Genomic DNA, 15,635 nt, shown 5'->3' on the forward strand with positions numbered 1-15,635 from the left:
TATAGTGAAAATAAGTATTTGCCCAGTTTTGCGTTCCTCCAATCCGGCGCCCGGGGCACAAACCCCGTTTGCTCCCTCCTTAGTTACGTCACTGGGGATTGAAAGGGCATCGTGGATCATGAGCTGCTACTTCCGAGCAGAATGATAAACTCGAACCCATATTGTCGACAATTAGTGTCAGTGAACCTATCAATTCAAAAGAAACGGCCGGGACTGGTATATGACAGAAAGGGTGTCGTATACGACACTGATAACGTCAGACCGCATATAACTTTCATCACCCATCAGAAGTTTCAACCATCTTATATCACGGACCTGGCACCATCAGACTATCATTTGTTCCGGTCTCTGCAGAACTCTCTGAATGATGTAAAGTTAGTTTCAAAAGAGGCCTGTGAAAACACGTGTCACAGGGTTTTTTTTTTTTGACCAGAAACCACAGAAGGTTTGGGTTGTGCGATATCCGGATTTGGGAATCGAAAATCGATATAGACAAAATATTCAAACTTTCCCATCATCACCGTCTCCTTTAGCCTAACCGGCATAACCATGGAGCATAAAACTCAGAGATTTCATTTCATTTCATTTTGGATTGAAATATGGAAAAATATCGATAAGAAAAATCGATATTTATAAATATCGATCGATCGAAATATCGGACAGCCCTAGCGGCGAGAAATGGCAGGTTATCGAACAAAGTGGTGCACATATGTTTTCAAAATGTTACATCAAATAACAATTATGTATTCTCAGTTTTGACCTCCAAAGGATCAGTATGTTTTATACAACCTGATATATCCTCAAACTTCATACCTAAGCAGGGATGGCAGTTTTGCAATTTAGGCTCGGACAGTTTAGATTCACATTTCTCATTGAAGCTCACACTATCTTAGGCTTGGTAAAAGGTTTTTCTTAGCTAGTTTTAAATGGTATGATATCTATAGTACAGAAGGTATAATGTTGGCTTCCCGCGAAAAGTTGAAGTGACGTTTATAGGGAGTGGCCAGCTTGGTTACTAGTGGCTCGCTGAGCGCAGTAGACGGTTGGTGGTGATTGGCTACCCTCTTACCACATCTCCAGTGACCAGCAGGTTCAAGCGCGGGAAGCCAACGACCTTATACCTTCTGGACTATAACATTTCTTCTCAATGACAAAGACTAACCTAGATTATCGTTATAACTTACTGCAATGATAGTGAGCTGAAGAGGGGTCGATGCATCCACTAAAATTACAAAGAGGACTTTTCTTCGCGTATCACGATCATTCACTCTATTTGTATACTGCCTATTGCATTTGGTTTCTAAAGTGAGGAACCCAAGGAAGCGTGGTAATTACGGTATGTTTAATGGGTGGCAGTGGGATCACAAATGTATAAGGTACCTAGTATAGCAAGTCCTGGGGCCAAATCAAGGTGAAGCGTAATGGTTTGCCGTTGTATTAAACATCTCAAAAGTGGTGCTCTGTACCCATAACTCATGTGCAACTGCACGAACACTTCTCAGAGGATCAGTTTCCACGATGTTCCTGAGGAGTTAATCCGAACAGAACATACTGTTGATCGGTGACCGCGAAACGCGTTTTCAATGTTATGTCACGACACGAAATTTCACAAACCAATGGCGTATTGTGCGTTCATCCACTACTCCTGGTCTAAATGCATAGTTATTTTTCGTGCTAGATTCACAGAATGTCCAAGTTTGAACACGAACAGCGAACAGTCGCAATTGTGCGTTTTTCGTGGTGCACTTTCGTACAATCCTGTTTATTAACAGCTTCCTGGCTAGCAGAGCACCCCAGCTTGTTTTCTGAAGATGTACAGAATTCTTGACGTTGCACGCGAGAGTGCAGTCCATCCATCGGTTAAGTTACAGAAGTTGCTTTCCCAAAGTTCCCATAAGTGCGTTCGGAAGTTAAAAAGCAATTTTATTTCAGAAAATACTGATGTGGTGTTTTATCCTTATAAAAAATAAAATAAATAAATAAAAATAAATAAGTGATTTGGGATTTGTATTAAGGTTTAATATGAAAGTTAGCGTTGATTCATTTTCATGCAAAAAAATTACTTAATTTGCTGTATATGGTTTCCAACTGATGACAAAATACCGCGATGCTGAAAGATAAAAAAAACAGTATTGCCAACTTACATCATTGAGCAGTTCCCTCCTGAGTTCCGCCTCGTCCACATCGGAAATGATATCTGCTTCAGTGTCATTGCTGACCTCAGCTTCTGCCATGGCACTATGGCGGTTCCCGAGGCCAGGCCAAGACAGGCGCATCTTAACGGCGCCCCGCAGTGAGGCCACAAGGCCTCGCGGGGGCGCACCGCTTGTCCTCGGGCCCAGCTTCAGGCCGCACAATTACACACGAGCCATATTCACACCTGCAAAGAAAGAAAAAAAAACAGTTTAAGATGTGTTTTATTTTTTTTCTTTCAAATTAAAGTTCAGATTTTATGACAATACATACAGATCATTATAAAAATAATGGAAACACTTCTAGTTTGCAATATGTAAGATATAGGAGATGTTCATTGTTCTTGACTTCATTGTTCCTTGACTCGCGCAACAATCGCGGTGTATAAAGAAGGCCTTATTACGTCGTGAACAAAGAAGCAGACCTCACAGAGTCCGTTTTTAGTGTTGACTCCATACCTACACTCATCTACAACCAAACACGTTACATCTAGAGGAACTCGGTCTTTCTCTTTTATCCATTCCTCAACAAGAACGAATATTCAGGAATGACAGATTCAGTGCATTGACATAAGCAGTGTGTTCACGGGAAAAAATGTAGAAAAAGAATACTATTTTTTTTATATATAGAAATGAAACCGCGATTTCCTCTTAGTTATTGAACCAACGTAAGTATTTTTTGACTTTTCAACGATATAAAAAGTAAAAAAAAAAATGGATTAACAAGAACAAGAACATACTCTTTCATAGAGGAATACGGGTAATAAAGTATTCATGCATTTATACCAACGTAAATGTAACTAATTACTTTATTTCATTGATCTTATCGAACAGCGACTATATATAAATGTTTGGGGTTTTAAAAGTTAGATAAACGTCTATAGTACAACAGCTGAGGACTCCAAGGTGATTATGAACTACCTAATTCATGACAAAACAACATAGGCGAAGAGTTGAGTGATTATGGACTACCTAATTCATGACAAAACAACATAGGCGAAGAGTTGAGTGATTATGGACTACCTAATTCATGACAAAACAACATAGGCGAAGAGGTGAGTGATTATGGACTACCTAATTCATGACAAAACAACATAGGCGAAGAGGTGAGTGATTATGGACTACCTAATTCATGACAAAACAACATAGGCGAAGAGTTGAGTGATTATGGACTACCTAATTCATGACAAAACAACATAGGCGAAGAGGTGAGTGATTATGGACTACCTAATTCATGACAAAACAACATAGGCGAAGAGTTGAGTGATTATGGACTACCTAATTCATGACAAAACAACATAGGCGAAGAGGTGAGTGATTATGGACTACCTAACTCATGAGAAAACAACATAGGCGAAGAGTTGAGTGGACAAAAGAGAAGTGTGATTATGGACTACCTAACTCATGACAAAACACATAGACGAAGAGTAGAGTGGACAGAAGAGAAGTGTGATTATGGACTACCTAACGCATGACAAAACAACATAGGCGAAGAGTTGAGTGATTATGGACTACCTAACTCATGATAAAACAACACAGGCGAAGAGTTGAGTGGACAGAAGAGAAGTGTGATTGTGGACTAAACAACATAGGCGAAGAGTAGAGAGTCTTCAGTGACAATAATTGCCAAGTATTGAAGAAGTTTGTAATGAAGAACCGCAGACAAGGGATGAAATGGGACGTATGGAGAAATACATGTCATATGTTTACCTAATATTTTTACAGTCTAGCGTAGATTCACCTTAAATGTACAAAGAACGAACGTATATCGGGGTGGGGAGTTTGTAGCGTTCAGAGTCATAAAGTGCAGTCTCCTGGACACTTGTGAAGAGTGCTAATTTAGGCTATATTATTTAGCATGTTTCACAATAGCCCCATTACGCCGCATGTGATTTAGCTTATACCTACGAAAAAATTCAAGCATTACATCACTGTTGTAGGTGGTATACGCCAATAGTGACTGTGGAGCTCAACTAACATCTGGAGCAGCCTATTGGGAGAATCACAGTTCGACGCGGGCAATAAATTCTAAATATCCGCGATCATGTCGCAATTTACAAGCCGCTCATCACCACTGCTTTAGCGTGACAAAAATAGTGCCGACGAAATGCAAAATGGAGTGCCGAACGCGTAATATGGTTCGATGACTCATTGCTCACTGTATTTCCAACAACAGTTTGTGTTTATGTGTGACGGATGCTCAAAGAAGTTTATGCTCAGAAGTTCTTCTTCACTACCGTAGATTCTGCGGTTATGCTCACAGAGGCCATTACTACCAGTGAACATGAAGACATCTTAAATCCACATATGTCCGTCCATTGATGCATTTTTCCAAAATGGCAATAGGCCAATTCACACTGATTCTGTAGTTGAGACGTCCTTTCATGAATGATGGGATGAACTACAACACTTCTCTTGGCCCGTCCGATCTCCAGCTCTCAACACTATTGAACACCTGTGGTAGGTAGTAGAGTTTAAAATACGGAGCAAATATCCCTCCTCCATCCTCGCTTACGGAACTGAGTGAAAATGGTGTAGTAGTCCCTCTGAAAAACATTCACGACATACGTGCCTCTGTTTCACGTCAATTTGAGTTGAATTCATTTTGTGTTTAGCGTCCCTTTCAGCAGTGAGGCTATATGAGACATAGATTACAGGTGAACGTGTGATGCGAACCACATGAGATCGGTATATGGATAAACGCTCGTGGCTGAAATCTCGTTGCCCAAAATCCTGTACGCCAAAATCTCGCCATCCGAAATTTTGCGGAGGCAAAATGTCGTACCGAAAACTTTGAGTACCAACATCTCGCGAAGCCAATATCTGTCCCGCAAGATTTTAAACCGCGAGGTTTTTGGCCAGACGAGATTCCAGCCATACGAGATTTCGGTATGGCAAAATCTTAGCACGCGAGGTTTTGGGAGATGAGGTTTTCGGCAAGGAGATTTTGGACCACGAAGTTTTAGGCGATGAGGTTTTGTCCAGGCGAAATTTGGGCCGCAAGGTTTTATACCAAAACCGATCAGCTCCCGCCAGGAATCGAATCCAGATCTCCCGCGCCAAAGGCGAGGACGTTTAACCACGAGAAGTTCTTAATTTTACGTCGAATCAGAGTTTTTACAGACTAATTGTGAACCCACTTAGTATTAGTCAGACAAGTTGTATTATCGTCATGTGTTTCCGTTACTTTGATAACCACCAGTATGTAGATAAGACCTATTTGTAATGAAATAAGTAAGAAAAAGAACACGTGGGAACAAGCGAAGGTTAAGCTAGATAAAGCGAAAGTTCAGAAACTACACCTGTTACTGAATGATTTCACCAAAGCGTTAAGATAGGTTGGATAGTCTTCTTGCCTCGAAAATCGTTAAACAAACTTTTGTTATTATCAGACGGCGAATAAGATGGCCACAGAGATAATCAAGTTTCTGATGGTTACCTGTGCCCACCCATACATACACACAAACGCATCTCATATATATATAAGCAAGGTCTCGAAGTGATGGTTATACGTAGCAACATGGACTAGAAGTACACTGCAAGTCTGTCCTCAAGAACCAGCTAAAAGCGATTGAATGTTCTTCTTTGTTTTTCAGCTGGCGTTAAGAAAGTTAAATTCTACCGTGTAGGTTTATTATACTAATGCTGATGGAAATTGAAGTATCATGTATTGTAGAAGCAAAACTCTCCTCACCCCTCGAGGAAGACATTTTAAAAATAAGTTTCGTATTTACTTACATAAAAATTACTGGATTTTGTTTGATACAACACGCTGTATATGCTCTTTGAATCTTTTCTATAAACTCCTACAGCATAGTAGGGATGCGCACGAGTCGAGTCTACTCGAGATTTTAGCCTGTCTCGACTGGTCTCGAGAAAATGTTGTCTCGACTCGTGTCACGACTCGAAAATATGTTTCTGTCTCGACTGAACTCGACTTCGAGACGAGACAAAATGTACAAGTTAAAATATACACACACATCAGCCAGAACATTGTATGACTACCTATCTAATTGCCAGTATGTCCACCTTTGGCACGGATAACAACCGCGACGCGTCTTGGCATGGACGCAATGATCCTTGGTAGGTCGCTGGAGAGAGTTGGCATCACATGTACACACACAGGTCACCTAATTCCCGTAAATTCCGGAGAGAGGGTCGAGACGCTCTGACGTCACACTGACAATTGCTCATTCAGAGAATTTATAAAGTTCACTTTATCGCAATAGTATTATACAAACTAGACATAGGGTACAGATAACAGTTTTATACAAAATATTTAATCAATTATATTATTATTATTATTATTATTATTATTAATATTATTATTATTATTATTATTATTATTATTATTATTATTATTATTATTATTATTATTATTATTATTATTATTATTATTATATTTAAAGTACAATCAAATATCACGACATTAATTTTAGTTTTAATTAACTGAATTGAGCTGAAAATTAAATCTTGTTCTCGAACGATTAAGTTTATGCGTTCTGTATTTTTCTAAAGTAATAAATGCTGGAATTGGTTTAAAGGTTGTTTCTGAGTGAATACCTTCTTCAAAATAATATTAAAATATATAGAAAGATTTTCGAGACATTCGAGTCGAATCGAGATTTTTAAGAACAGTCTCGACTCGAAAATTCGAGTCGAGAAATACGTTTGTCTCGACTCGTTTCGAATTTTACAAAGCGTGTCTCGACTCAAATTCGAGTCGAGTCAAGTCGAGATTCGAGACATGTCTCAACTCATGCGCATCCCTACTACATAGGGTTGAAATCAGTCAAGAATTGAAGGTGAATTTGACCCAGTGTTGCCACACTTGGTACAAATGTACCAAATTCAGCCCTTTTTGTCATTCATCGGCCCGTCGGTACCACGCTGGCATTTTCAGCCCCTTTTGTGAAAAAGTTAGTACAATTCTACCCAATTCAGCACTATTTAACAAATACTATTTCCGTATGTGTATTATGTGTATATTTGCTGCACTAGTGACTTAAAATTATTAACAATGTGTTGTGATGTCTTTCAGGAAAGGTTCTAGAACCTGGATCAGTTATATATATATATATTACAATTTACAGTTTACTTACCTTATATTCTTCTTACAGTCTATTATCCTCCTTCAGTCGTGAAATAAGCGAGAATAAGGTGCAATAATTTATATTTTAATATTTTATTATAACGTACTGTTTACACACGAACTCGGAGATAATTGATTTGTTCCTCGTTTTATATATTTTTTCATATATTTCTATGGCCATAATAGCGTTTGGTTTATTGGTCACTTTGAAATAGAGGCTAATTTGGTTTTCTTACAATATATACTGAAGATGATAACTGTTTTTCCTTTCAATTTGCGGCCTCTGTACGAGAAAAGTTCGTCGGCCCTACGCACGTATAGTTCCTAGTGCGAGAAATGTTTCATCTACTTTTCTAGAGCACTCCCGCCCTCCCCCCCTCTTCCACGGTTGTTCTAGTCCTCTTATTTGGATGTTTTTAAAAAGTAATTTTCAAGAAGAGCACTTTCTTGATTTGGACTCTTGGAAGAGGGGGGGGGAGTGTTCTAGAACTTTACCTCTTTCGTGTTATATAGCCATGCATTACACTGGTATAAAATAATAAATTCAGCCCTTTTTGCTTCAATTTGGTACTTGTTTTCAGCCTACTCCAGAGCTGGGACTGTGGCAACACTGATTTGACCACAAGTCCAACTTAAAAACAAGTAGGTTTGTATGGCGCGATATTTTCCAAATTAATATTGAAACCAGAAGTGGTAGCAGATTTCTACTACTTCCGGTTTTAGTATAGAGGTTAGAATGGAGACGGAATATGTTCTTGAGACCCTTAGTTGATTGCATAAAACCGCTTCTCGTTATCTATCACCGTCTTTACTCTATTAGCGAACTGGGAGTGGTTGGTTTCTGTCACTTGCAGTTAGAGAGGATGGTGCCTATTGTTAGAAGGCTTAATAGATTCTGAAACACCGCTTTTCGCTATCTCTTATTTTTTTTTTTTTTTTTTTTACCCTATGTAGATTAAGATTAAAGCTGGAAGTAGATGTAGATTTCTATCATTTCCTGTTTTAGTAGAAAGAGTTAAGGATGGAGATGAAATGTGTTCTTCAGATGCATAACCGATTGCAGGACTCCACTTCTCGCTATCTATTACCGTTTTTGCTCTATAGTGATCAACGTTAAAAATAGAAATGTTCGATTGCTGCCACTTCCGATTTGAATATCACCTCCACGAACGATTTCGATCCCTAACTTCTGATCCTTTACATTCTTGCCAAAATTGATGGCGAACTATCAAGTAATTTTTCAGTTTTTTTTTTATTATTTTTTTTGTCTCTAGGACGGACATAAGGGCAGACAGGATAAATATATAAAGGAAATCAAACTTCTTAACAAGAAGCACATTCACCGAATGTTGAGTTACTTGAGTTTTTAGTATTCTCGACTATTCTGTATGACTCTTCCTTATCTTTGACGAAATACATAACCACGTGGCAGGGGCGGATCCAGGACGGTCACCCCTGAACTTTGATAGAGTCGGTGGGTTGTAATATTGCTACTTAGAGCTATTTTTAAGAACTCCAAACTCTGGGATGGGTTTTATTTATATATAAAATAAGAAGTCACCTCTTCTGGGAGTTCAATCGCCCTCCCTGGATCCATCCCTGGCACGCGGACACATTAGCATCAAGGACAGTTAAAAACTGCCATGTTTTAGGACTGGAACCCTCGATAGACTCCACATCTGATTCTATTTTGTTTTTATTGTCCCTTTCAGCAGTGAGGCTGTATGAGACGTATACCTGCAGCTCAACGTGAGATCCAAACCGTATAAGCTACCGCCGGGAATCGAGGCCGAGTCTCCCACGCCAAAGGAGCGTACGCTAACCGCTTAGCCACGAGAGAGCTCTAATTCCACATTTCCGTCGGGAGCAGAATGCTTCAAATCGCTCGACTACATCCACTAAGAGCATTCTATTTGAATAGTGTTTTTTTTTTTAATATTTATATCATGATTACTGTACTGTATATATATATATATATATATCATGATTGGAGCGGAAGAGACAGGTTCGATTCTCGGTAGAAGCGCATTTGGTTTGGATTCCACTCTAGTCAGGTCACACTCGTTACAGTTTACCAGAGAGTTCTACCTGCATAGATGCACCCTACGGTTCGACGAAGTGTCGAGCGCTTCGCTATGGGATCCTCTTCGGGCCCCAGTTACTCTCTCAATTTGTTTTGCTACGGCATCGTTTGAAGAGAATGACACATTGACATTCATAAGCCTTGTATTATTCATACAAACAAATAAATAAAACACAGAGGCACAGGCCGGTAGCCAGTCCAAAAATATAGAGTGGCCGGTAGAAGTTAGGGGGGGCGACCCAACCATATTATAGTTCATTTGCAAGCCTTCAGTGAAAATTTTACGGGGGGCAGTGTAAATTTAGGAGGGGCCGGCCCACCCTAGCCCCCCGTGGATACGGGCCTGCAGAGGCACACACAGGGAAAGAAGAAGAGGCGAAGGCAATGGTGTAAATACTGGTTAATACAAAGATAAAACTTGGACTCATATTGACTTACTGCATGAATCGAGATTTGAGCCTGAAGATATTAAAATCTCTCCGAATAAACGAGAAAACATTCCAAAAATACTAGCTACGGTTACTTTTATGATCAAAACAATTCTTTTGAGTTTAACGTCCCACGATTACGCCAGTTAGGCTAAGGGAGACGGATAGTTAACGCAAGGGAATGATGATGGAATGATGGCAAAAATGCGAACTAAAGCACACATCCTCGACATACCCAGACGTTGAGCCAATAAGGGTTCACCTGTTGCTAAGAGAGAGACCCCTAGCAAAGGGAAGTGGAATTCCTTCAGCCGATAGCAGCGCCTGAAACGGAAGATTAGGTGTCAAGTCAATGTGGTATATCTATATTTTTAAGTTTGATGTCTTCTTATATATCTGATGATAATATTTTTTTTCTCATATTCCTGCTTAAGAGTCATAAGTTTATTTTTTGTTAATATGTTTCTATTCAGGAGTCTTACGTAATTTGTGAGATTTGTATCTCATAGTCGTTCCGTAATAATAAACAAGAATTTTAGGAATTATCAAAAAAAAAAAAAAAAAAAAAACATCAAAAGATTATAATCTTGACCAATAGTTAATTCTTGGATCAGGGGCCACACAATTTTTGAACGGACTCCAAATCGAGTTTTCGTATTTTCTACGGAATAAGCACATGCTGAATTAAGTGATAGTTTGGGTTTGGCTACACTTATGTAGTTCTCCAAATATAAGGCCTACATGAAAAATTTTGATTGAAATATATTGAATCTTTTGATCCAAAAATGTATTGTATGTATTTTTATATGTTTGCTTTTCTCCATCTAAGAAAAAAAAATCACATGCAGGAATGTTGCGAAAGTTTGGAACATACTTTGGTGTGCCCAATGGAAAAAAAAGGTTGAGAAACACTGCTCTAATTCAACCTAAAAATACGCCTTTCTTCATGTCCTGGACCTTTTTATACACTCCTACCCATGCTCTGAGGGAAGGTAAAGTTAATGAGTTAATGCCTTTGTAACGTTTAGGGGATGGAAAATATTTTCTAATAAAAGAAGGTAGTAAGTAGCCTCGATGTACCCTCTGAAAAATGGCATTTTCTCCTATTTTCTGGTTATACATACATTTAAGATTATTAGGAGTTAATAGGTACTTCACTGCATCTTGTAGCCCTTCTTTTAACACCTGTTAACAAAATCTCCCTTCGTACCCTTGCTACCCTCGCAATCATAGGAAAGAAAATGGAAAGAGGAAAGAACGGTGAAAGAGCTATCAATCTGTGAGTTTCCACACCTGGTTACTGCCGCATGAGGCACTTTCACCGCATCTACGCTCTCACAACTTAGTCGTTCTATCTCCCACAGGAGGACCACCAAAACCTCATAAAAATGGAGTGAAAAGAAGGTATGAAGAAAACCTATCTGTGTTTGAAAAGAGAGAAGAAAAAACAGATATACAGGGAGATCTCTTGTAACCAACAACAACGGAACTTGGTTGTTTCCAAATACAAGATTTTGCTGGATAATTGGATATACACTATGTATAATACTGGATTTTTAATTTTATATTCCTGCATCAATCTTTACATGCCTTTGGCGTTGGAGAATCGGTTTCAATTCCTGGCAGGAGCCCGTGTAATTCAGATCCCACGTTAAACTGGAAGTTCATGTCTCATATAGCCTCGTTGCAGAACGTGGTGCTAAACTTAAGTCCAATCCAATAGTCCTCCACCAATGTCGATCTGTTGACTCCTCTCTCCATTTTCTCCAGCAATTCAAGTTTTCGCCCTTAGAAATTCAAGCCCATTTCGTCAACAATATACTCCCAATTCAAGAGAAAGTTTGAGTCACAAATGTTTCAGTATTATCTGAACATGTTCAGTAAAATAGAAGGTCACGATTATGACCTTTTAGGCTAACGGAGACGATGTTTAAAGGAACTGGATGCTGATGAAAGAATTAGTGAAATGAGAGAAAGGGAGTAAATGAGAATACCCTGAGAAAACTCGCGGACACGGATGTTGTCCACCACAAACTTACTTGGCCGTGGATCGAACCAGGGACACCACACACCAGAGGTAAGCGCTCTACCACTGAGCCACCGTGGCCCCTTCAAAAATTTTGAAAGTGGTGAATTTATGACTGATGTACGATTGCAACTGATCCGTCCCCTCAGAACGAGAATCCACAATGTTTTGAGAGCAGGCCCACTAATGATCTTGACAGACCCTTCCCCCACTCAGTAATGCCCGTAGATAGGTTTTAGGGTCCAAGTTGCACCCGTAAGATTTTGTTTTGTAGGGGAATATGATTTTTCTTTAAAAATGGTACAATCGAATTATAATTATATCATAATACCTTCAACAGTGCTAAATTGTACAAAACTTATTCTACAAAGCAAGTTAGGAGGGAGGATCAGAAGCTAATGTTACAAGGCCGATATTTCTGGAGTTTTTTTCTGTTTGAGGAGTGTGTGGTAATTTTAATATATATGGAGTTGGCAACTGTGCAGAGTTTCAGCTACCCGCCACCTACGCCCGCCGCCAGCTACTCATTTGGAAAGCTGGTCTCGAGAAGAAGTCCGCTCAGTTATTCGATTTCTGTGGGCGAAACATGTAACCACAGCTGAAATTCACCGGCAGCTGGTAGAGGTTTACGGAGAGACTGTAATGTGATTTTCCATCACGACAACGCGCATCCGCACACAGCCCGGGAAGACACCACGCTATTTTGCTGGGACATCATCGACCACCATCCCTACCGTCCAAATCTCGCTCCAAACGACTTTCACCTCCCCACACTTGAAGCAACACCAAGAAGGCCATCACTTCGCTTCAGATGAGGAGGTGAAACACTTCGTGACAACGTGGCAGAACACGCAAGGACAGGATTTTTACCAGAAGCGAATCGACAAAGTCATGCCACGATGCGAAAAATGCCTCAACCGACAGGGAGACTATATCAAAAAGTAGCATAATCTATATACTATCTTTTAGCTGTATTGATTGTATGAAATAATACATACACGTTTCATTTCAGGCTTTGTAACCTTACTTTTTGTTCACCCTCGTATCTTGGTTTTGTCACAACCTATTTCGGTCTCATCTGCTACTATTTGGGCGGAAGATGATAAACTTGGGAAGGTGATGGGTACCTCTGAACTACCCTGTTTATAAAATTCAATGAGATATTCTACTTTTATGCTATCGCTTATTACAATAATTCCACACTAGCATTCCATTCCATTTGAAAACCATATACATATTTTTTTTTCTTCACGTAAGACACTAGACCTAATTCCGTAAAGTAGAAAACAAGTTTTACATTACAGTTTTACAGCCTTTACGTAATATTCTGAAGGCTATTACATTTCTCGAGTATAACAAGAAGGATTTTAGTGCCTCCAAAAATGGCAGTCTACGTTTACGTATGCGACGAAGTACTTAATAATACCACAGAATCTTGTCATTTCTAATATGCGAGTGTTGGTATGTATGGGGATAGGCAAGGGCGTGGGGGAAAGGGGGTCGAGTATACACAATGGAAGGAGAATATTTAATTAAAGACAAACAAAAGTCGAGGATATACGGCCATTAGAGTTCCCACATGTTATATAGCCAAAAGACTAATTTAGCTCCCTAGATTTACTAGCAAACAATGAAGCGTGTTTCGGTGAGCAATTAGCCAATGGGTTCTCTTGTTGCCATAGTAACGGAAACACCTTCTTCATGAGATGCTATTAATCACTTGGCTAACGGGATGCGAACCGAGACTTAATGTGTGCGTTTAAGGTTGCAAATTTGGAAACTATCGTGGCTAAAGAAGGGACAACAATTCCTTTAACCGTACTTCAACGCATGCAAAAGTATAGAAACTTTTGCTTCGGATGGTGCAAAAGAGTGGCAATCGCCAAGACTCAAACTATGCTATACACAAGTGTCGGATGTTTTATAGAACGGCTTTCTCCATCCGTCCGTCTATCTGTTGTCAAGTATCAGAGAAAAAACGGTAAGAGATACCAAGGACCGGCTCATTACAATCAATTCAATGCCCAAAGAATAGGTTTAATCTTTTCTGCTAACCCTCTACTCAATCTGGAAGTGCTAGAAATCAATCATTCCGGTTTTAACGTTGATTGCCATAAAAGGGTAATATAAAGGTATCCAAGGAAGTTCTGTTGTTTTTTTAACCCACTACCTTCGAACATCGACATGTCTCCTAAGACGTACCTGGAAGATCAAAAATAGTCTCCATCAGCATCGACGATCTTCTGCCAACGTTCTGGCCATGGATTCCAGTGCAGTAGAACTTGGTGGGCCGTAAAGCGAAGACTCTATCAACTGCATTTTGCACTTCTACTAGGGATTTGAACTGGCGTCCTCTAAGGTGATTTTCCAAGGAATGGAACAAGTGATAATCGGACGGTGCAATGTCCCGAGTATGGCGGATGCAATATTGTTTTCCATCCAAGGCGTAGAATGGTGTCCCGGGTCATCCTAGCCAGGGGGAACTTAGCGTTGTCCTGTAACAGGGGGACCAATTTGCGATTGAGAAGTGCTCACTCCACAGTTTTGAGTTTTCTAGAAACGGCTCAACTGCTGACAGTACACAGTTGCATTGATCTTCTGACCAGCTGGTAGCAGTTCCCGATGCACGATTCCGCGACAGTCTACCAAACACACAAGTGCAGTGCTGGTTTTGCTTGTTTTGGAACCGATTAATGGGATGATAACCAATGATGACGGCGCTGTGGAGTTTCGTACAGGACCCACTTCTTATCACATGTCAGCACCCTGTCCAGAAATGGCTCCTTCCTCAGACGAGACAGGAAAGAAACACAAGTGTCTGCTCGCGTTGCATTCTGGCCCGAAGTCAAATCATGTGGGACCCATCGATCCAAGTTGTAGTGTTTCCCAAGTTGATGGAGATGCTGCCGAATGGTTTCTCTACTCACACTGAATTGTAGTTCTAGTTCCTCACATGCCTGGCCACTGTTCGCCTCAATTGCTACCTGAAGATCTTCATTTTGTACATGTGTTTGTTTTCCGGCACGTGGTGCGTCTTCGAGTGTTTCGTCACCGTCTTTAAACTTGTTAAACCACCTCTGCACTGTCCTAATAGTCACGACACCCTCACCGAAGGCCTAGCATATCTACTGCCCGTTTGATCCCAGTTTGAACTCGCACAGCATACATGCCCTTATGACGCTCTGTGGAGGTCCCATGTTCACTCTGTTCTTACGCAAGTTCACGGTGTAACCGAACTGCCACAACTAGGTAGTATATTGGATATACCCACACCAACAACTGATCTTCGACTTATCTCAATTCGCATTCAACTCGCGGTGTGAGGGCCAATGAAACACAGACCTTCACAGACAGCGGTTACCTTTATAGATAGCGGCAAGCAGTTGTGTGGATTCGATTCAGCGTCGCAAGGAAATATACTATCCCCACTCGTAACACTGGCCAGAGATGGCGCGGGTCAATGAAAACTTCATCCATCACCCACCGTGACTCACGATCCATCATGATCTACACCACCACCATAACCCACTCTGACCCACTGCCCACTAAAACCCATCGTCTTCAACTCTGATCAATGATCCACGCCCTCCTCTTTATTGACTAAAGAGTTTACACTTGCAATAAAACAAGACTGTAAAATCATTACTTATCGGATTTGGAATATCTACGGTCAATCGCTCAAGCACCGCTCTGTTACAATACTAGTATTGGTGGATCTGACCTTTACGATAAAAAGTGGTAAAGTGTTTGTCATGGGCCAAATTACTATGAATTTTAATTTAATTATCATACATATAATAATTTCCTTGTTGAA

The 15,635-nt window shown here is 40.1% G+C and overlaps 1 protein-coding gene across 1 annotated transcript in view; it reads right to left on the reverse strand.

The window, feature by feature from the left end:
• Positions 1 to 15,635, reverse strand: part of stet (rhomboid serine protease stem cell tumor) — a 1,160,693-nt gene that overhangs the window by 706,152 nt on the left and 438,906 nt on the right. Inside the window, exon 2 of the mRNA XM_081731925.1 lies at positions 2,145 to 2,380. Within this exon, the coding sequence (XP_081588051.1) occupies positions 2,145 to 2,276 (132 nt within the window). The 5' untranslated portion in view covers positions 2,277 to 2,380. The remainder of the gene's footprint in view (positions 1 to 2,144; positions 2,381 to 15,635) is intronic.

Source organism: Thermobia domestica, chromosome 11 (assembly GCF_964235325.1).
Source record: "Thermobia domestica chromosome 11, izTheDome1.hap1.1, whole genome shotgun sequence".
Lineage (NCBI taxonomy): Eukaryota > Metazoa > Arthropoda > Insecta > Zygentoma > Lepismatidae > Thermobia > Thermobia domestica.